At 38.4% G+C, this 21,281-nt stretch overlaps 1 protein-coding gene across 2 annotated transcripts in view; it reads left to right on the top strand.

Moving 5' to 3' along the window:
• The window catches only part of ASCC3 (activating signal cointegrator 1 complex subunit 3), a 479,889-nt gene that overhangs the window by 68,478 nt on the left and 390,130 nt on the right, over nucleotides 1–21,281 (top strand). Inside the window, exons 5-8 of one of the 2 annotated variants that reach the window (XM_067546516.1) lie at nucleotides 4,110–4,230; nucleotides 10,041–10,248; nucleotides 10,875–11,016; nucleotides 11,634–11,759. In XM_067546516.1, the coding sequence (XP_067402617.1) occupies nucleotides 4,110–4,230; nucleotides 10,041–10,248; nucleotides 10,875–11,016; nucleotides 11,634–11,759 (597 nt within the window). The remainder of the gene's footprint in view (nucleotides 1–4,109; nucleotides 4,231–10,040; nucleotides 10,249–10,874; nucleotides 11,017–11,633; nucleotides 11,760–21,281) is intronic. The other variant, XM_067546517.1, reaches the window with a different exon arrangement.

Raw genomic sequence — 21,281 nt, 5'->3', positions numbered from 1 at the left:
CTCAGACATGAGACTGGTACTTTGAAGAAGGGGGCATTTTGGGCCTTCCTGGGGCTAAGTTTTTAACTACCTTCTTGGAGTATGTAAACACTGCAATTAAAAAACCTGTGGCAGGCCCGTGCCAGCTGACTCAAGCTTGTAGGGCTCAGGCTAAGGGGCCATGTACTTGCGGTGTAGATCTTTAGGCTCAGACTAGAGCCTGGGTTCTAGGACCTGTGAGGTGGGAGGGTCCTAGAGCTTAGGCTGCCACCCGAGCCCAAATGTCTATACTGCAATTAAACAGCCCCTTAGCGTGCGTCCCACAAGTCCGAGTCAGCTGGCATGGGCCAGCCAGGGGTGTCTAATTGCAATGTAGTCTCAGGTGATGAGATACTGTTGTGAATGTACATTGTACAAAGCATCAATAGAAAGTCTTTCAACCCCTAACCCTACACAAGCTAGTGCATGGATGTGGTCCCCCTCAAGTTCAGAAGTTGGTCACCTTTGCAGGCTGAAGGCTGCTGCTCCAAACCATTGTAAAAAAAGAATAGATTAAGAGAAGTATAGTAGCAGAGGATGTCAGAATTCCATTTTTACCTCTCTTGGATTAACCATTAATAGGCTATGGAGGTCAGATCTGTCAAACTAACTCACACTGAGTAGTAGAGTATTTCATGTTGTCCCTCTTTGTTGTTCAGGAGAAGCACAGCTGGTTCATAGTTTGAAATTTGATCATTTGTGTAGGTAGGACTTGATCCATTAATTGTTTTGAAAAGTATGATCAGAGCCTGAAACTGGCATTGGAAGCTCACTGGGAGCCAGTGAAAGCACTTAAGCATGGGGCTGATATGTTCATGGAGGTCCGGAACCATGAAGATGAGAAGCCATATTTTGTATCATGTGTAACTTGTATTTAGTCTTCACATTCAGCTTCATATGCAGTGAACTGTAGTAATCAGACTGAAGGTGACTAATGCATAGATTGTTGTAGCTAGATTGTAAAATTTAGTGAGGGTTAAAACAGGCCCCTGGGGCTGTGCTCCACTTTGACAGATGGGAGCTATGCATCTTCATTGAAAGATGGTGACAGCATTTCAGCTAATTCTTCTGATCATTTTCCACTTTCCAGCCAACATCACTTTGGTCTTGCCTGGGTTCAGACTGAGCCAGCTGCTCATCATCCAAGAGCTGATAAATGTCTTTAGGTATTTTAGTAATGGTGGTGTTTGCATCAGTTGAGGAACAAATCATTGTTTCCAGCCTACTGCTTTGCCCCCTCCTTTCTCTGTTCTTGAATTCCTTGGTCTAAGTAGTTTTTGAATGATTTTATGGGGATTTCATGAAGGTCATCCACAGTTGCCAGCAGGGATAACATGATATTGCAAACAGATTTCAAAGTGGAAGTAACCTCTTGTGATAATGTGTTCCACACACTCACTCTGAAGGGGTAAATGTAGGCCAGAAGGGCCAATTGTCCTATTAGGCTGCAAGATGGGGGAATATTTAGGCTGAAAAGAAAGCTGTAATGATGGAGCCTAGGTGGGGTTTCTGTAAAGCTGGGAGCCGGTAGCAGAAAGGGGCTGCAGGGAAGTAGTGTGCAGTTACTCCCTTGGGGAAGGGAGGTGTATTTGGTCTACAAAAATTAGTCTGCAGTTACTCCCTGGAATGAGAGAGTTTGGGTTGGCAAGCCCAGAGGACGGGAAGCCAGAAGCTGTTGGAAAGGCTCAGGGAAAAGGCATCAGGGTTTAGGAGGGTACAGACCTTGGCTGCTGAGCTGGTCCCTGAGCTGGAATTTGGAGTGGAGGATGGGCCCAGGTTCTCCTACCACCATTGGGGAAGTGAATGAGAAGACTGTCTGAGACCATTTGTAAAGAAAGACTTTGATACCTTGAACGGTAGGACTATAAAGATGTAAGGGTGTGCAGCAAGCAGCTAGAAAGATCTGATCCCTAGAGAAGCCAGGAAGACACCCCCTAGCGGTGAGAGGACCTCATGACACTTCCCAAGCTCTGTCCAAAAACTAAGCTGTGCCTATGTGAGATGCCAAAAAGGAATGCTATTCATAGTATATTATGTGGATGTTTAAGATATGGTCTGTGTTTTTCCTTGGCACTCCATAAATAAGTTTGGATACATCTGTAGGTTCTGGCTGGACTTCTGTGTTTTGGATGCTTAGTGGGCTCTATGGGATTAGCTCCTCCTTGGTGAGGCTCAGATGACCCTCTGGCCTTTTGGGCCATTAGTACAGATGGGAAAGAGGCAGGGAACAAGTGGTGGTATCTCCCACCAATTTGACTCCAAAGTGGAATGTCACTCTCAGCAGATTGTTGAGTTAATGTGTTTCTTCTACTCTTTTTTGTGTGCTTGGATCACCAGTGAAATATTAACATTTCTATGATCACCATCACTGGGTATTTCAGTTAACACATTATTGAAATGAATGGGTAAGTTCATACCTTTCAAACTATTTCTGGGTCTCTGCAAAATTAGGCAGACATTACTCCATTTGTTTGCCTGCACCTCACGTTTTTAAAGTTTTCTCCATAACCTGAAGGCTAGAGTCTTTTATAGTTTTCTTTTTAAAATGACATCTTAAATTATAAATCACAGGTTGGTAGTTGAAAAATTACCAGGTCACTAATCTGGTATAACATGGCACAATCCAAGCACTGTTAGCAAATACCTAAAGGTGAGACCTAACATTGTTCTGAGCTTCTTCCAAAAGAAAATAGACACTGCTCCAGAAAAAACCAAAAAAAAAAAAAAAAAAAAAATCTCCATCAAGGGGCTTGTAAGGGAAATCTCTCCTTTCTTAGTCAGAACATCTGGAAATGATTGTGATTCCTTCAATTAGGATTCCAAAGTCTCCTTCTTTTTCTAGGAGTCAAATGACTCCAAAATAGTTGTTGTAACTCTTTATTCTTAACTGACATCTTCAGTCAAAGTTTGAATGATAGTACAAGCAGAAGACCTAAAAAGAACCAAAGAGAAAAATGCTTTGACTTCGTCTGAAGAAGAAAGGTAGGAAACTTCTGACTCAAAGATGAACTGTTTTGAAGAGGAAGAAATCAAGACCGGGTTTTGAATATTTTTGCAACTATACTAAAGAGGATGATTAATACTTTGGATAGTCATTCTAACGTTAGTGACCAGAAGGGCAAGAGAGGTGTTTAGGGTTTTTTTTTTTTTTTAAATTTTCCTTCAGCTGGAAATTCCTTCCTTCCATCCTGAAGATGGAACTGTGCTTCCTATTCCATTTGGTCCTCGAGGCTGTCGGGCCTGTAGAATGGGATTGGCTCAGAAATCCAAAAGATTGAATAAGAAGACACCAAAACTGTTAAACCAAACAAATCTTACTAAGGGTCTGTGCCAGATTGGCTTGTCTAGGACATCTGAGGAAGAGTTCCTTCCTAAGAAATTGAGACAGGAAATGGAGAGTTCCATATAATGAAAAGATGAGATCCTGAATGCAACCCAAAGGAAATCAGCATCATCGTCAACTTCCATCGCACCAATTATCCTGGTATGAATAGACACCTTATCTGATAGTAGGTCTTTTAAGAAAAAGATTTGAAATCTTTTCTACAAAAAAGTCACCTTAGCAGACTCATTTGTGTGTAACTGTTGTGTTTTGAGGTAATGGTACAGTTAGCTCTGTGTTGTGGGTGTGACCATATGTACTTTTTATTGCATTGATAGGCCAGGGAATGGAGAATTTACCATATATTAGAGTTAGCTGTCTGAATGATGAAAGTGTGTTTTTTAGGTTTCAAGCATAATTTATATATGTAATTATGAATAAGATGTTTAGTTTAACTTAGAGTTAATTTTGTATGGAAAATGCAAAGAGATTTTCCTTCTTTGGGGGAAGGGAAGGGGAAAGGAGGAGGTTTTATTTAATAAACACACATTACAGGTTTTGAATATTGTCAAATGAAAACAATTGTTAAGGAGTACTGGATGAAAACCAGGTGTGATCTGTTTTGGACAGAATTACTTTTGTCTGTCTCCAACAAATTCCCTGCTACCTAGGGCAAAATTAGTATAGACTCTTAAATTATAAACACTTGTACTAATTTGGGAAAAAATGTTTTAGTGGAATGATCTTTTTGTTTTCTCTCTTCCTTTAGTTATTCGAGCTGTTAGGCCCTGAGGGCTTTGAACTGATAGAGAAACTCCTACAGAATCGGTCTACGATTGTGGAGAGATCTCTGTTCTGGCCAAATGATCATAACCAACAGTCTCTACAAGGTAAGAAATGGTTCAATGTTTTCAAAACTGATAGAAGCCGGAGTTTTTGCATAACTGCCTGATTAAATACTTCAAACAAGATTTCTTTATATTGGAAAAGGAAACATGATTTGCTTGCCTCTAAATATGAATTTAAAAAAAAATATCATTCTCTTTATTTTATTTATTCTGATACTCATTTTTTTTATCGTAGAGGTTGCGTTGCTCCTCCTTCATCAGATTGCCATGAAGCTGAGTCGATGTTCAGTTATTCTTCATATAGCTTACTGTTTTGCTTTCACCCCATGTTCCTATTGCTCAAATACAAGTCACAGGAGACTAGCACTTGGAATTATAGCTACTTTTTAAAAGAATGAGGGAAGAAGGAAAGTCAAGGTGGCATACAGTGATTTGTTTTTTATAAAGTATATTGCCTTGCATTATAATTAATTTAAAATCAATGTTACAAACTTAAAAAAAATTAAAGAAAAAATTTCCGAGCACTCTGGAATGACAATAACCCAGGCTGACTCTGACTCCACCCAAAGCATCATGGGACAATTATGCTAGAAATGACAGAGCAAGAGACAGAGCCATCTGAATCCTCAAGAAGTTACCCCATGTGTATGGAGGTTCCAAGCCCCCACCGTACTTACTCTTTCAAATCCTTCCTCAAAACTCACCTGTGTTTTAATGAGTACAGAAAATTGCCATCTGGTAATGGCTGAGCAGTTGGCATGCTTTGATTGCTGCTACTAATTGGCTAGGAACTGTGCACACAGCTATGCGGTGCTAAAACATATTATTTGTTATCCTCTCTTCCCCCATCTCCATTTGTTTCTCATCCACATGTTATGGCATCTTTTTTTAAAATTGTAAACTATATGGGACGGAAACATTCATTTTGTGTATAAAGGCACAGTATATAGAAGAATGAGGCCCAATCTGCTTGAGGCTTTAGATCCTACCACAAGAGAGAGGTTCTCAACTGAGCAGCACAGTCATTTAACTAACTAGTGATCTGCTGGTGAAAGATCTGGGAGCAGGGAAAGCTACCTCAGGTGAAGAAAGGTGCAATGAGCTGACAAGAAAACAATAGTTTTCCCAAGACGCTGTAGGCATTATGAACTGCACGAACAGTGAAGATACTACTAGCTGTCTTGCAAAACCTACATGCAGCACTTCTGTCTGGTCACCAGGAGCAGCTGATGGTTAGTTTGGTGAGAGAGAAGCTGTTTATGCCTGGGCTTCTTGCACATGATCTATATCAGTTCATTTATTACTGGTTCATTTACAGCAGTAGAAAGCAGTACTTGTTTGACTGTACAGCTTACTGTATTAATAAATATGTGCCCAAAGTCTCCATCCAGAGATCCCAGGAGCAGCCAAGAAATTTAAACTGAAGGACGTTGGCAAGGTGACCTAATGGCTGGAGAAAGTGTTTGTTTTCACTCCTCCAGGAGTACATTCCTTGTGGTCTTCAGTTTTACAAACCCTAAAAGAAAGTTTGCTACCCTGTACAACTTATGGCTGAGAATAGTAGACCGCAGAGGGGGTGGAAGTTAGAGAAGCGTAGATTTATGTCACAATGTATGCCATCCTCTTGGACTTGGGGACCCATGTGGACTCTCAGATGGTCAGGGGATACTGTATTTTTCCTCAGTGTTCCGTCTTCAGGTTACTAGTCAGATTGGATCCCAAGTGTGTAGTGCCAGTTAATCTGATTGTCTCCTAACACACTAATTGCAAACTGCCACCCACAAAGGAATTTTTTTGGCAGTAGATGAGCACATATGGTATATGTGCACAGCCTGTGGCAGCAAGCCTCTCAGTCTGTGTGGACTGTCTCGGGCTTGCAGGGTTTGCCCTAGTGCACTAAAAATAGCTGTGTAGATCTTGCAGCTTGGGCTGGAGCTCAGGCTCTGAATCGAAAGGAGGCTGGTGGGCTTCTAGATGAAGATCCAGCCTTAGCCTCCACTTAAGTGTTGTCTACACAGCTATTTTTAGCATGGTAGTGCAAGTCCTGGGAGCCTGAGTCTGTCAACCTGGGCTGTGAGGCTTGATGTTCCGGCTGTGTAAAAATACCCATAGGCATCTGCACACTGTGCCTTCTAGATCTTCATGGAGAAAAGAATGGCAGTAGGCGGAGTATGTGAGAAGGGCCCACATCGATGGTCTACAGTTTTTAATGTTAATATTAAATCTCAGAATATTAAATGTTGTTTGGTGGAGAGAGCCACTTTGGACAAATATGGCATCACAATTGTGTTAAACTATTGTTTTTGGCTGCAGTATACATTCAAATTCCTTTAACTGCTACTGAAACACAGCTATGTGTAGTATAAGTGCAGAGTGCAGTAATGGAACGTGACAGTGAACTGTCCTGGTTTTGCAAATGCATCCTGGGAATTTCAGCCTCAGATGAGTACCCTGGACTGCTCAGCATTCAGTGGAATTAGCATCACTATGCTTATAGTGCAGTTTGGTTTAACTCTTTTTCTAAGTATCTGTTGAAGAGCTGAAGTAGCAATTGGTATATAATTATGCTACGTAATATTTTAATTAGGGAGTGCAGAGGATAAGGTTGATTGGAAGGCTTAGGGGTTGTCTACACTGGCGCTTATGCTGGGAAAACTTTTGTTGCTCAGGGGTGTGGAAGAAACACCCCACTGAACGACAAAAATTTTGCTGGTATAAGCACCAGTGTAGACAAGCCCTTAGAAACTTTGGAAGACGTTCAGTAGAATGAGAATTAAGCTCTGAATTTGAGAAGGATGGGGTGATAGATCACTAATTTACAGTAGATGAGGGAGCTAGAAAAAGGTAGGTAAAGCCAGTGATCGTGCCTGAACAAGACATGTTGGTGCAGTAAGTGGATTTCTAAAGGTACAAAAAGATTTGCATTGCATTATTCTTAAATAACATTTGATTGTACTACTGTTTTTGTGAAACTAATTTTCTGCTAGTCGATGTTAGCAATTAATCTGAACCCATCTATGCAACCATTCATTCGGGTGATTGTGATTTCAGAACCGGATGCCATACTATCCACTGCCTTACAGTCCACTTATCCTGATGAGACATTCTTTCTTGGATTTCATGGCTTCTCTAGTAAAAGAGAACTATAATATTTCAACTTTTGTGCTTTTATTTTAATGTTTTTTGGTTTTATCTCCATTAGATTGTAGATGTTGGTTGCATAAAATAATATTGTCTTTTCACTGAAAATGTTTTAGACATGAATATATATACACTATTTAGCATGCATCCCACAAAAAGTGTCACATTCATTTCTGTTGGCAAAACACAGACTTTTTTTTTTTTTTTTAAATCATGCTTTTGAGCCAATAACGAAGTGGTATTGAATGTATAGTTTCTTCAGAGCTAAGAGAACCTTTCTTTCAAGTTGATGTTTGAAAGCTGAACTATTTTTTCTGAAATTAAAGATGCTCAGTCAAAAATTCAATAAATTAACAAATTGCTTCTCCCGCCCTCTTCCTCCAGTTTACCAAAATGCTGTTTTTCAAAAATTGGCTACAGTTTTATATTTGCAGAATTTAAAGTTGAGAGTCAGTAGTAAATTGAAAAAATTATTCCTCAATCACCAACTTCAAATAATCCATATCTTTAGGAAGCATGAGATGAGGCATTGTAGTTATATTCAATTATTTCAGACCTAATATACCAAAGTTTTTTTGAAAAAAAGTTATTTTAAATGAAAAGAATTATAGTAGAACATTGAAGAAAATTGTTATAGTACGGTATTAAAAAAAAAAAAAAACACATCAAAGAAATGGAATCTAATCTCTAGATCACTAAACACTTAAAATGGATAGTTTTTTTTTTCCAGTTCTGGTCTAGCAAATAATTACTGTTGTTTATTTAAATTTGTTGATGCTTAAACACTTCTTTACAGAAGAATAACCATGTTAAATCAAGATGAATATATATGTTAACTGCACGTGTCTGTTTCAGTAAGTGTAGCATAGTGGATATTCTACTGGAATGTGACCTAGGATACCTGTATTCTATGCTTGGCTCTGCCCCTGACCAGCTGTTTGATGTGACTTGCCAAAAGTCACCTTTCTGTGCCTCGGTTTCCCTATTTGTAAATGAGGTTAATAATATTGACCTAATTTATATAAAATGCTTTGAGATCTAAGAGTGAGGTGGTTTTATGGACTGGCCAAAATTTTCAAACCTGGGTGCCTAAAATTAGTCTCTTAAACTAATATTTAGGCATGTAAATAAAAGTCTGTGTTTTTTTCAAGAAGTGCTGAGCACTCATAAATCTTATTGAAGTCAATGTAAACTGCAGAAGTTTTGGCAACTTTCATTACAGCAGGAGCAACATTTTCAAAAGTGGGTGCCTACAGTTATGCCAAGTTCATATTTAAGAATTTTAAATAAGTAAGTTGATTTTCAAAAGTACTGACCACTTAGCTTCCATTCTCTTTAAAGAGAATGCCACTTTAAAATCAGACCACTTATTTAGTTGCTTAAATGTAGATTTAGGCATCTGAATTGTTGGCGCTCACTTGGAAAATCGTGGCCCACATGCCTAAATATGTATTCAGAAGCCTAACCATAGGCACTTAGATTTGACAACTCTGATCCGCATATGTCATTAAAATAAGTCCCAGATGTCTATGCTAGGAACATCATAAATCTAGCTTTCTTCCTAGCGCTGACGTATGTCACCTAATAGCTGTGTTTGAAGAAGCACCATTTTTCAGCGTGTATATACATGAACCATGTAAGAATGCTTTGATCCTTCCCTTTACAACTCCTATCCACAGCCGGCTGTCTCCTTTCTAATGTGATACAAGTGGTGTATTTGGGCATGTTTTAGGATAGTATGTCTAATATGATTTATTTGCACACCACCAAAGTGTGCCTGGTGCTTTACAGACAAGTCAAGTAATACATCTCTGCCCTGGGGAGTTCAGTCTGAATTAAAATTAATACAATGAGGGAAGGCAATAAGATACAGGGAGCATGAGGATTACAACAGTGGGAGATTGAGATGTGTTTAATATTATGTGTGCATCTTGACAGTTTCTTTTAATGAATCATCACATACAGATATTGAGCTATGTGGGGGCTTAAGTTCTTGGATGTCTGCTGAGTTGAAAGCTTTGCAGCACATACCTTCCACTCATGCAATCAGAATTCAACTACTGGTTTCAGTTGTTGAAGCTGAATAATCTTCCACAGAGCCAGAACTACCAAATCCCCATGCTTGCATGCATAGACTGCTTTAGGGAAGTAATACACTGTGTTGAGGCTGTAATCCAGCAGAGCATACATTATCCAGTGCTGGTGCATCGGCTGGTACATTGGTGAGGGGCAGACAAGGGCTCCAACCAGTTCCCATCCCGTTCTGCCTACCTGTGGGACTGGGCTGTGGAGGAGGGGGTTTTAGCAACTTTGTGGATCTTGCTTACTCCATTTATGTGGTTAGCTGTCACAGGGAAACAAGGGAGTAATCTGCAATGCTGGATGCCCGCTCACTGCAAAATTAGGTGTTTTGCAACTTGGCCACAAGTGCTGTTGAATGAAGAATTGTGTAGTTGAAAGCATGAAGTGAAGCATAATGTTTTCCTAATGATAAATTGTATTCTCTCTGGGGCATAGGCTGTGACTTTCCATGTGTTTTGAAAGAACCTAGTCCATTGGCAATCCAAATTAATGCTGAACAGTTTTAGGCATTAGCATGCTGTCATAACTTATGTGGTATTTTGAAAAAATGAACAACCTTTTCAAACGATTTAGAAAAGTAAGTCAGTCTCTTATGTTCACTGAGAGCCATATCTGTTTCCATGTTGCAGAACAGTGTAAAAAGTTTGCAGGTGACAACACTAAACCCAATTATGGTTGTCAAGTCACAATTCAGTCTGAACAAGAAAAGCAGTTAATGAAACAATATCGTCGGGAAGAAAAACGAAATGCCAGACGAGAAAAACGAGCTGGGGAAGATGGAGAAACTTTTGGAGAAGGACTAATGTGCTTTGATCCCAAGGAGCTACGGATGCAAAGGTAATAAATGCCAAAAGTTGAAAAATGCTTGTGCTGTAATTGCTACTTTAATGTATCGTAATCATTTATTTTCTTTTAGTTCACCTTTGGCGATTAGATGATTCTGACTTCAAGTCACGTTTTAGTGCAAGTCTAGAATTTTTTTGTATGAAAACCTAATTTTCTGGGATAAGAAAGCAGTGATCTGCTTAATTAGAATTTTCTTGGGCTCATCCATATGGGTTAGAGATGTAGATTAGGAAGGTAAGCCATCTTCCTTAGATGCTGGTCACACACCACTAGTTTAAGATTTATGAAGTCTGTACTAAATGTATCAAAACATTTCCCCCATCTTTAGATTAATGGGTATTGTTTTCCATGCCATCTAAAAGTGGATTCGGGGGGTGGAAGAAGGGAGAGCAAGCAAATAAGGCATTGCATTTGGTATTGAGAAAAACATAGCTGTTGGAATTTTAAATATGGAGAACCATAAATTTTGATACACGTTATGTGCCTTAGAGTGAAGAGAACAAAAACTACATCAATAAGAACATTTTATTACCATGATATTAACATTATGTATTTGTTATTTTTGCAAGGTAGGCCTGTGATTGTCTGAATTATTTCAGTAATTTTTCTGCTTACAGAGAACAAGCACTTTTAAATGCTCGAAGTGTGCCAGTCCTAGGCAGACAGAGAGAGATGGACTTTGAAAAAATTCATTATCCACACGTTTATGATTCCCAGGCTGAAGCTATGAAAACATCAGCATTCATTGGGGGTGCAAAGGTACACCTTTGGTACATGACCTTTTCTGAACAATGCATTTCTCCCAGTAAATAATATGCAGCGGGGGTGTCCTTTGTTTCCTCAGAGGTTTTACTGCAAGCTGAAGCACTATATTAAATTTTGCTTCTGCAGATAGTTGAGTATTTTCAAATATTTTATTTTTACTTGGACAATAATCTTTCTCCCAGCTGATGGGTTGGTTTTCATTTCCATAGACTTTAAGTCTTTAAATATTTTTTTTCTCACTCAGCTATTTTTCAGAAGTGTTGAATTGATTCTAACAAAATGTACAAAATCCAGGCTTAATTATTTTTTCTCCTTAAATTTAATTAGACCTATCATTTTTTTTATAGGAAACAACTATTTCTCTCTGTTTTATGAACCAGCTTCTGGATAGTAAAATGCATTTGTGTGTCTTCCATTTTTTGATTCTGTTGCCACCTGTATATTTAATAAACATGTAGGGATTTATTTAACTTCAAGTTCAGTCACACTAGCTAACTATGTACATGTGACGAAAAGTGATGAATCGTTCACTCAATTAATTAGTTCTAGCACATTTTAATGCCATTTTTTCATTCTTACAGTAACTTTTTTTTCCCCCCAAATTGTTGCAGATGCTTCTACCAGAGGCGATCCAGAGGGAAAACAACAAAATGTATGAAGAAGTAAAGATCCCCCATAGTGAACCAATGCCTATTGGCATTGAGGAAAAAATAGTTTATGTTGGAGACTTAGATGAGGTGAGTAACACACTTTAAAGGATCGTTTTCTTTCTTGTTTGAAGATACATTACTACTGAATTTTGCAATGATCTGTGATCCTTATTAAGTTTTATTTAACATGTTGTATTTAAATGTTAGTATTGCTAGGAAGTACTACTCAGTGGTGAAAGCACAGTGAATAATTTAGAATTGTATCTTTTTTAATATGGAATGAAACAACTGAGTCAAGGGATCATAGTACAAAATATAATTGCTAACTGACACAATTAAAATGTGGCTGTAACTGGCTGTAACTTGTAATATTGATGGGAACATTAACAGTTCTCCTGACTAAGTAAAAGTCCTGCAGAAATGTCCATTCACAGTCCTGTGTGACTGGGCAAATCACTTAGCTTCTCTTTACGTCAGAATCCATATTTTAAAAAAAATTGAGTTGCTAGGGTTTTGTGAGATGTTACTCATAGAGGAAGACTGATGTGGAATCTCAGTGACAATACCTACAGAACTCAAAATTTTAATCTTGTGATTAATCGCGATTAATTTTTTAAAATTGTTTGACAGCCTTATTAAATATATAATTCTGGGATATAATATCTTAAGGCTACTTCTCTGTTTGTGACACATTATGGCTTTGCTTGCACACCCCTTGCATGTCTCCTAGGTTCTCTCTTAAGTACATAAATGCTTTAATTATTTCTGCTGGGCCTGTGTCCTTCTGACCCGTAGCTACAGAAATCTGTAAATGTGAACACTTCTATTATGGTGCCGAGTGCTGCACCAAGCCACATGTCACCAATCCTGTAGTAATGGTTGTTCATTACTGTGTGTCATTATTGAAAAGCTGTGTTTTTTGAATGGTTTGAAGGGAAGATCTGATATTCATGATAGCCAGTCAGAAACTACTTTATTACTGTGTTGTTGGTTTTTTTAAAAACATCACACTTTAATCCATAAACTGCTTTTTAATTTATTGTATTTATTTCACTTCATTAGTAAACTAATACTGGCTGTCAGCTAACTGGTTAACAGTGATTTAATCAGGGACAATAAAGTTAATATGCAATTCTGAGAGCCCTCATTCAGTTAAAGATAGTGACAGGACACAAATTGATAACATGGATCAGTAATGTATGGCTTTTAGAAGATTTGAGTTGGGCTGAAATGGGAGGGGTTTGCTGTAGTATGTATTGTGAATAAAGATTGCTTTTTCTTTGTCTCTACGCCACCAGTGTTGTCAGTTTCTGCTGCCTGTTTGTGTAGTTCTCCAACAAGTGTTTTTTTCATTTTATTCCCTGACAGTTCATGAAATGCTCTCCCTAAACTAGCAGGTAAAACCACTGTCTTTCTAATCCTTCAAGACCCCCTCTTACTGCAATACCTAGTAGAAATCACCAACTGATAATGACTATATAGAAAACCAGTGACGATCTCAGATATTAATATTTTTAAAAATACATTGCAGTGATTTGGAACCATCAAAATGTTTGTAGCCTCTGTAAATACACATTCTTACTACTGTCTCTGGAGCTCTACCAGGCTGTGTGATGGATTTACTTTTTTCTAAAAGCTTGGAAGGAGATCAGACCTCTTACCCTTAAATTATATCAAGTTCCTCTTGGAAACGTTACCTAGAAAGCCGATCATACGATTCTATCTACTATTAGTAGCGGGGCCCTTTTTTCACTTAAAAAATTTTGGGAGAATTTTTTAATCTTTCTACAAATTTGATCCAGACCCTACTAGGCTCCCATCAGCTTAAAGAGAGAGAGGAAGGAGAGACAAGGGGAAGGCCAAATAAGTTTCGTAATTCTGTAGAACATGTGCTGCCCCACATTGAAGGGATGATCTCATGCCCAACGAGCATCCCTAGAAGTAGAAAGAGAGCTCATGTTAAGCTGGGGAGGCCAAGGTCTTCTGCAGGAATGCAGACTGATCCTAACTGTCATGTGGGCATGACTCACCTGAAGTTGGTTGAGAAAGCAGCAAGAAACTCTTTTCCTCACAGAGCAGAGCTTTGTACTATCAGAGGAGAATGTAGAGAGCACAAAGGAGCAATGAGGAATAACAGTGCTCTCCTTAGTTATCACATAATGGCAGACCAGTTGGTGTGAAATTGCCAGCAGCTTCCCACACCCTGTTCAAGTTTCCAGGCTCAAGTAAGTGCACTACCCATGGGAGTACTAGCGGCCCTCTCCCATGTGGATCCCTAGCCTGCCTGGGCTTACTACTGGCAGTGGCCCTGCAGAAACTGCAAGTTCATTTAAACCCTTACAGTCTTAAAGCAAGCCATGTGTGCCATTAGGGAGACGGGGTCTACTTTTCAAGCACACTTTCAAAGGGATCCATTTTCTGGTCGTAAAAAAAAAAAAAAAAAAAAAAAAGGTTAACAAGAAGAAATGCTTAGGAAACCAAATATATCTGCTTCTCTGAATCTTAGTGCTAGTAAATCTCACAAACCTGAGGCAAACGGAGAAAAAATGATCTTGAGTGTGAATTCAGAAACGGTCAGATTTATCTCTTGGCAAGGAAAGACATTGAGGTGGGCCCTAAAAACAATTTAATAAGTGTTAAAAAACCAAGAAAGGTCTAGTGCATCATCCTTATCAATGGACAGATGCGTCAAAGTATAAATTGGAAAACTGGGATAATGCGTCCTTGTGTTTTTTCTGGTTTTTTTATTGTTATAGGTTGTATTTTTAATACTTTGTCAAGACACCTATTCTAGGATCTATCTTGAAGTATATTTTAAATCAAATTAATTAAATATCTTGCATTTAAATCTGTCACAATGCATACAGAACACTGCCATCTGATAATAGTATAGTGAGCTTTGCTATGGGTGATTAGTTTACTATGTCTATGAATTGTGCATACAGTTATCTCTGCTAAAAGATCCTGTTATTGTTACCTCCATCCTCTGTCCTCTCACTAACCAGTTACCTGTTATATCTTTTCTTTTAGACTGCAAGACCTTAGTTACTTAAATTATGTGTACAGTGGCTAGCAAAAAAGATCCCTGTTGTCGTAAGCCTGCTATGTATTACAATAATAGATGCTGCTGATAACCTAGATCAAAGGAATTCTTTAGTGGTATTTTTGAGGCACAGTACTTTGGCTTGAGAATTTTTTTTTTTTAAACAAATCTTATTCTAGGACTATAAATTGCATGTCTGAAATGGTATAAAGGTTGTATAAAGGGACAAATTCTCATGCCTTACTCAGTAGAATTGAGCTCACAGAATGAAGCGCTATTTTAACTAGAATAAAGGTCGTGAAAAACTTGTTAAAAGTTAGAAAGCAATGCAACGAATGATGGATAAGTGAGGATGGCTATTCACAAATTACTTAATAGTTTTTGAAGTTGCATACTAGAGTTTTTATTTTTTAACCTGTTTAAAAAATTCTTGTAGTTAGGAACTTTCTTTGATATATTTTGAAAGAAATGAAAGATTATGCATGTGGAAGCTTAAATGAGTTTTTAATCTATGGTAGAGTTTTGATGTGTACTTGAAAATACAATTTCTCTGAAGATATGCACCTATTAAAAAGAAAAATTAAACGCTCAAATATTTGCATAATTGACTAATTTCAGGATTCATTTATTTTAAATGTGTTTTATGTTTTGAAATCTGGAAACAGTTTTCATTAGGTAGTTGTTAATTCTGGCTGAGCTAATTTATCTGAAATATTAGGAACTTCTATCAGAATTTTAGAACTTCTACCAGAGGAGTGCAGATTTGCAGAAAATGTTAAGTTTTGTGCTTTGGATAAAGATTTTTTTTCCTGGAAAAAGCTTATGCTGAAACCTGACATTAAAATATCACATTTTATGGCTGCTATGGCTCAGTTTTTCTCTCCAATTAAGATGTTAGACACTAGATAAATTATGACAGTAGGTATTGTCAGTCAAGATTACAAAAGAATATGTCTAGATTCTAATTTTAGCTGGCTTCTCTTTAAAAGAGGTGTGAGAGTGAGACAGATTTTCTTCCCTTAAAATATTCCTGAATTGTTCTGAGTAAGAGCACTAGATTAATACTCCATTGTCTTTCCCTGTAGAGGAGAACTATCCAATCTTTCCATGGTGTACATTGGCAGAAAACCTAAAAATCCACGACTTCATGTCTTTGCATGCATGCTTTTCACTCATTATGGTGCCATCGCTGCTCTTATTGAAATGAATAGTAAACTCCCATTGATGTGTGCGTGTGTGTGTCTCTAAAAATTAGTGGTGTTCATGAACATGTGCTTGAAAACAGAAATTCCTGGATTTTGTATAGTAGTATTGTGACAAATGGTAGTGAACTCAATAGAGATTTTTGTGTTGGAAATCAATTTTTCCTAAAATAAATAAAAACAAGTTTAAATAACAGAACCATACTAGAACACCTTTCTGTGAGGTATACAATGTTTTTGTTTTTCCATATTCTCCTAGCAACTTTTCAGAATATTAAAATCTACTTTATTTTATTTTGTAACCCCCAAATTAGCTATAGTTTTAAGGGAAGATTATCTGGTTAAAAGGACAAGAAAGGAGGAAGTTGGCTAGAGCAATACACAGATACAGACAATCTATCATACTGTAAATATTAGAAATGTTATTGCTCAAATCCCAAAGAGATCATTCAGTTAAGTATAGTTTACAGGCTTTTTATTTCTCAATTTTTCCTGAAGTGCATCATGTAAGAGAATTGAGCTTTGGCAATTGTATGGCCACAGCAAAGGTCCTGACAAAACCTCTGTTTTTGGATAATAAAGGAGGAAAAGACAGGCAAAAGCTCTAAATTTCTGGGAAGATCCCCTCTGGGACCATGTGTCTGTCTCTAACTACTTTTTAAATACACTAGATGGACCATGGGTCCATGGAAATAAAGCTAATTTTTCCTGACTAAATCACCAGCAATGTGCAAAGCTCTGCTGTGGGCTGGATGTTTTGAAACACAGAATGTTATCCATATATATATAGATAGAGGCTGGGAGACTCCAAATCCAATCCAATCAATGAACAGAACTTTAATCTGTCCAAAGTTCCATGATCTTTGAGACTTTGAGTAATTAATTCTCTGTGCTTGCCTGGTGTCAAAGGACTGAAATTTATGTGCTGATGTGGGAAATTTGAACTTGAATTTTCTATTGAGCTGTAATTATGATCTGTAAAATACTCCTTCCTAGCTAGGATGGTAGGGACAGAGTAGCTGCAACCGGACATGTTCGATCAACGGCTGGAGTTTGATGTTGCATATAACCTATGAAGCTCTAAATGGGCTAGAACTGGCTTGCCAGAGGCATCATCATGTTTCCTCTGCTGCACTATTACAGCTGGGCTAGAGCCGGATCCTCTTATAGTAAAATAGGGCATGGCTGGCAGAATGTTTTCTGGGACTCTGGAATATGCTTTTTGAAGCCTTGTTCTGAAATTGCCTGAATTTGGTGTCCTTCTGGGCGTGCTATTGAAAAAATCAGTTTGATATGGTTTTTGGATAGGGCTTGAAGGGGCAGAAAGGAGTTTTTGTAGGTGTCTGATTGCCTGAGTTCCTGTTGAAATGATTGCTTTAATGCTGCTGGGGCTTTATTGTTTAATGATGTGTTAAGGTGTCTAGAACCTTGTTTTTGTTGTCTTTTAAAATTATTTTACATTTTAATAAGCATGGTGGATGTCTACCCTTGCTGTGGTTCTCTTTCACCATATGTCAGCTTGAAGGTCTATATGATGCTTGGTAATGTTCCCTATAGTGGTATTTGTCATTTGGCTGCTCAGTATGCTTCCCAGGAACGTTGTGGTGTCTACCTTCAATTTTCCAAAGTTTTCCATTCTGTTCCCAAAGCCTTGGACTGAAATTGCTCAATTTTCTTTTTTCCTTTCTTTTTGAGCTTTTATGTTAATTATTACTGATAATCACGTTTATTATGGTCGTACCTAAGGGCCATCCAAGAATGGGGCTCCCCATTGTGCTAGACACTGTACAAACATATAGTATGGGTAGTAGATGTTCCTGTCTCTAAAGAGCATATCTAAATAGATGAGACAGACACAGCAGAATGAACAGTGTGCTGGCACCCAACATTATGTTAGTTCCACAATGTTTTGATAGTTCATTTAGAGTATAAGCTGAATGGAAAGAAAAAGCACAGAGCAGAGAAAGTCCAGTCTAAACTGCAGAAAATTCTCTGAATAATTGAAGGTCCTTACTCTGACTGATTCTGCTCCCACAGATTAAAGTCTCTGGCTGGTTCCTCTCAGATTCAAGGCCACATGGCAGGAGGTTCAACCTCCATTTTATTGAAATTTCATTGCCGTGGCCCCCTTTCATATTTTTGGGGGTTTCTCAGGTTCCACAGTATAGTTACTTCACTGTTTCATATGCATTGTTTTTATATGAACTGTAGCCTGATAATTTGTCAGTATATGTCATCTGCATTGTCTGTTTGTTAGGCCCCCCATTCTGAACACCTTACAATCTTTAATGTACCTTCACATCACCTCTGTGAGGTAGGGAAGTACTATTATTCTCATTTTACAGATGGGGAATTGAGGCACAGAGGCCCTAAGTGACTAAGGTCACACAGGAAGGTTATCTCCCATGTACACACACATTCACGTGGTACTCATTACTCTTACTGACTATCCTTCATGAAATCTTATGAAGGGGTTTAACCCCCATCAGCTGCAAGGCTAGCGAATGCTTTGCACCTGGCAGGTGAGTAGCCAATGGATTCCAGGCCAAAGCGGCGGATCTAAGTCATAATACCTAGAGCAGAGGTGCTAAGTTGTGGGAGAGACAGCAGAGGAGACAGGTCTCTCTGGCTGAGAGAAATCCAGAGTTAGGGTAACACAGATATAATGGAGGCAGCACAGGCTCATGCCAGGGAAGCTTCGAGACAAGGTTTGCAAATAGAAGGAGAAGACTTCATGAGCTCAAGGGGAGAGAAGAATTATGCAGATTCATTTGGACTTGTTCATGAAACCCCAGAAGGGATTTGAACTTTGTGACTTGGCTGGGGGGCTGAGCCACTGGAAATTGCCACAGGAGGCACTGGAGCCAAGGATCCCGGTGACATAATGCCTGGACACACACGGCTGCTCCAAGGGTGACTTTGGGCCCTCCTCTCCCACAAATAGGAAACTGTTTTAAAGTATCCTATCCATTTTGGCTCAGCTGACTTATGAAAAGATAAAGGCAAAAGATAAAGCTTCTAGGAGGGAATAAAGAAAATATTAGGTAAATTTTTATGCAACTTTACTTTTCTAAAACTTTTATTCCTGTTGTCTGTATACTTGAGGTAGCTGGTACTTTTCTTCATCTCACAGTTCCAGTTGTGTTGGCCCCTTCTTCCCTTTCTGTTGCTCTGAGATCTCAGCTTCATTGCTGCACTTGCTCTGGTTTTGGCTTTCAGCCCAGGTCTTCAGAACTGTGTCTTAATGGAGTTTACTTTTCTCCATCCTGCCTTCTTTTCTTTCTCCATTGTTTCTGAACTGTGCTTTTCTTTGGCTCTACAGACGTTCTTAGAGTTACCTTTTTCTTCTTCCAGATTTGTCTTGGCAGTGCAGCCTGTTTGGGTTGAGGACAAACTCTCCTCTCTTTGCACACGCACATTGCTTACATTGCTCTCTCTTCCCCATTCCGCCCCGCCCTGTTTTCCCTTCCTTTTGGAAGTGGGATTCAGCTAGTTTTGGCACTATGTTGTGTGGTAGTGCTTTAGGTAGCTCTAATACCCACTATGGAGAAACTGTTTGTTCAAAGGTTGGACCAAAAGCAAAAAAACATTCAGCCAGTCTTTCTCTGCGAAGCTTAAGCTGATAATTAGCCTCACGTGCCTGAGAGAGATTTTCCCCTAAGTGTTGTGTAACCTGTGGCTTGGTTGGGACTTATAGTTAATAATGTGAAGTTAGCCATCCTAATTGACAAAGACCAAGAAGCACAAACTCTGTCCTTTGCTGGCTCAGCAGCTCCGCAAACATACCATATATGGTACATTAGTTAGCTTTGGTACATTGTTAAACAGGACAGGTTAAAGTGAGACAGGAGTTTGGATTTGTCTGCTTTTTGTTTGCTTGACATACAGCCTGAACATCACTTAAATATAGTTGTGTACGCTTTCCTTTCTGCCCCCCCCCTCGCCCTCCACTGTAGCCCCTGCTTTTTATTTTAGTAGCTCTTTAACAAATGTATCCTTAAGGAAACGAAAATTATGTAAGGAAAAAGTCTCTTTTGAGATGGTGAAAAAGTGGTCCTATCAAACAAATCACTATTGCTGATAAATGACTCTAGATTTTTACCTAAAGTGGATGCTCAGGGTACGATTTATTTCTTTGTTTCATGTTATTTCCATTTCCTTTTACTTACAGTACTTACTTAATGGTCTAAATAAAAAGTAGATTTTTTCATTGCATAATGCTTAGGAATTATTACGAAATCAATACTCCCCTTTCCTTGCTGTAATGTTCTATTGCTTTTATAATTTTACCAAGTAAGCAAGGTGAGTGAAGGTAGAGGCATTAGTGTATAAATTATACTTCTCGCATTATCCTTAAGAATGTTTAGCTATTTATTTCACTCTTGATTTGGTGGTATATTTCATCTGTACTTCTTCAAGCAATATTTGACAGGTGGGCTGTATTGAATACTTTTTTAATTATTTTTATTTTTGGAAGTCTTACCATCATCTATTCAGTGAAAAAATAGTACAATCTTCTTTAAGAAATTTACCAAATACAAAATTATTAATCTAGTTTAAAATTGGAAAAATATGTTGAATTTGAGATGCATTACCAGCATTTTAGACTTTTGAACCAGGAATTGCAATTTGCTCTTACGTTTTATGGAGGATAGGTCCATCAATTGCTATTAGCCAGGATGGTCAGGGATGCAATCCCATAATTTGGGTGTTCCGTAACCTTGACTGCCCAGAAGCTGGGACTAGAGAAGATATGGGATCGATCACTAGATAATTGCCCCGTTCTTTTCACTCTCTCTAAAGCATCTGACACTGACCTGTTGGAAGATGGGATAATGGGCTAGAACTAGATGGACCATTGGTCTGACTCCGTATGGCCATTCTTATGTTCTTTTTTTAACCATGGTTTTAGAGAGATTATACCAGTGCAATGCCAAATTCCAACAGAAACAAAAGTTATGAGTTACATTGGTAAATGAATATCAAAGTTAAGAGCATTACTGGAATATTGTAGTTGTAACAAAAGTGATTTGAAAGTCAGGAAATTCATAGTGGAAATACCTTTTGAAAGTTAGGAAACCTGAAATATGTAGCTCAAAAAAACCTAAATTTCTCTCGCTCGCTCGCTCGCTCGCTCACACGCACGCACGCACATACACACACACAGAGTGGAACTTCTCTGTTTGGTTTCCAACTCAAAGGTACATTCTACCCCCTACAGTTACGTCCAGCTAAACACACATGTGCATAATTTTAAGCTTAGCAAAAGTCCTGTTGACTTCAGTAGGACTACACATGAGTAGTTACACATAGCTTAAATTTCATTGGAAGTTCATCATCCTGAAAACATGCAAGTCACAGAAC

The sequence above is a fragment of the Emydura macquarii genome, unplaced genomic scaffold (assembly GCF_026122565.2).
Source record: "Emydura macquarii macquarii isolate MOO-44397 ecotype Brisbane River unplaced genomic scaffold, CSIRO-AGI_Emac_v2 contig_1146, whole genome shotgun sequence".
Lineage (NCBI taxonomy): Eukaryota > Metazoa > Chordata > Testudines > Chelidae > Emydura > Emydura macquarii.
This window is presented reverse-complemented; position numbering and strand designations above follow the sequence as displayed.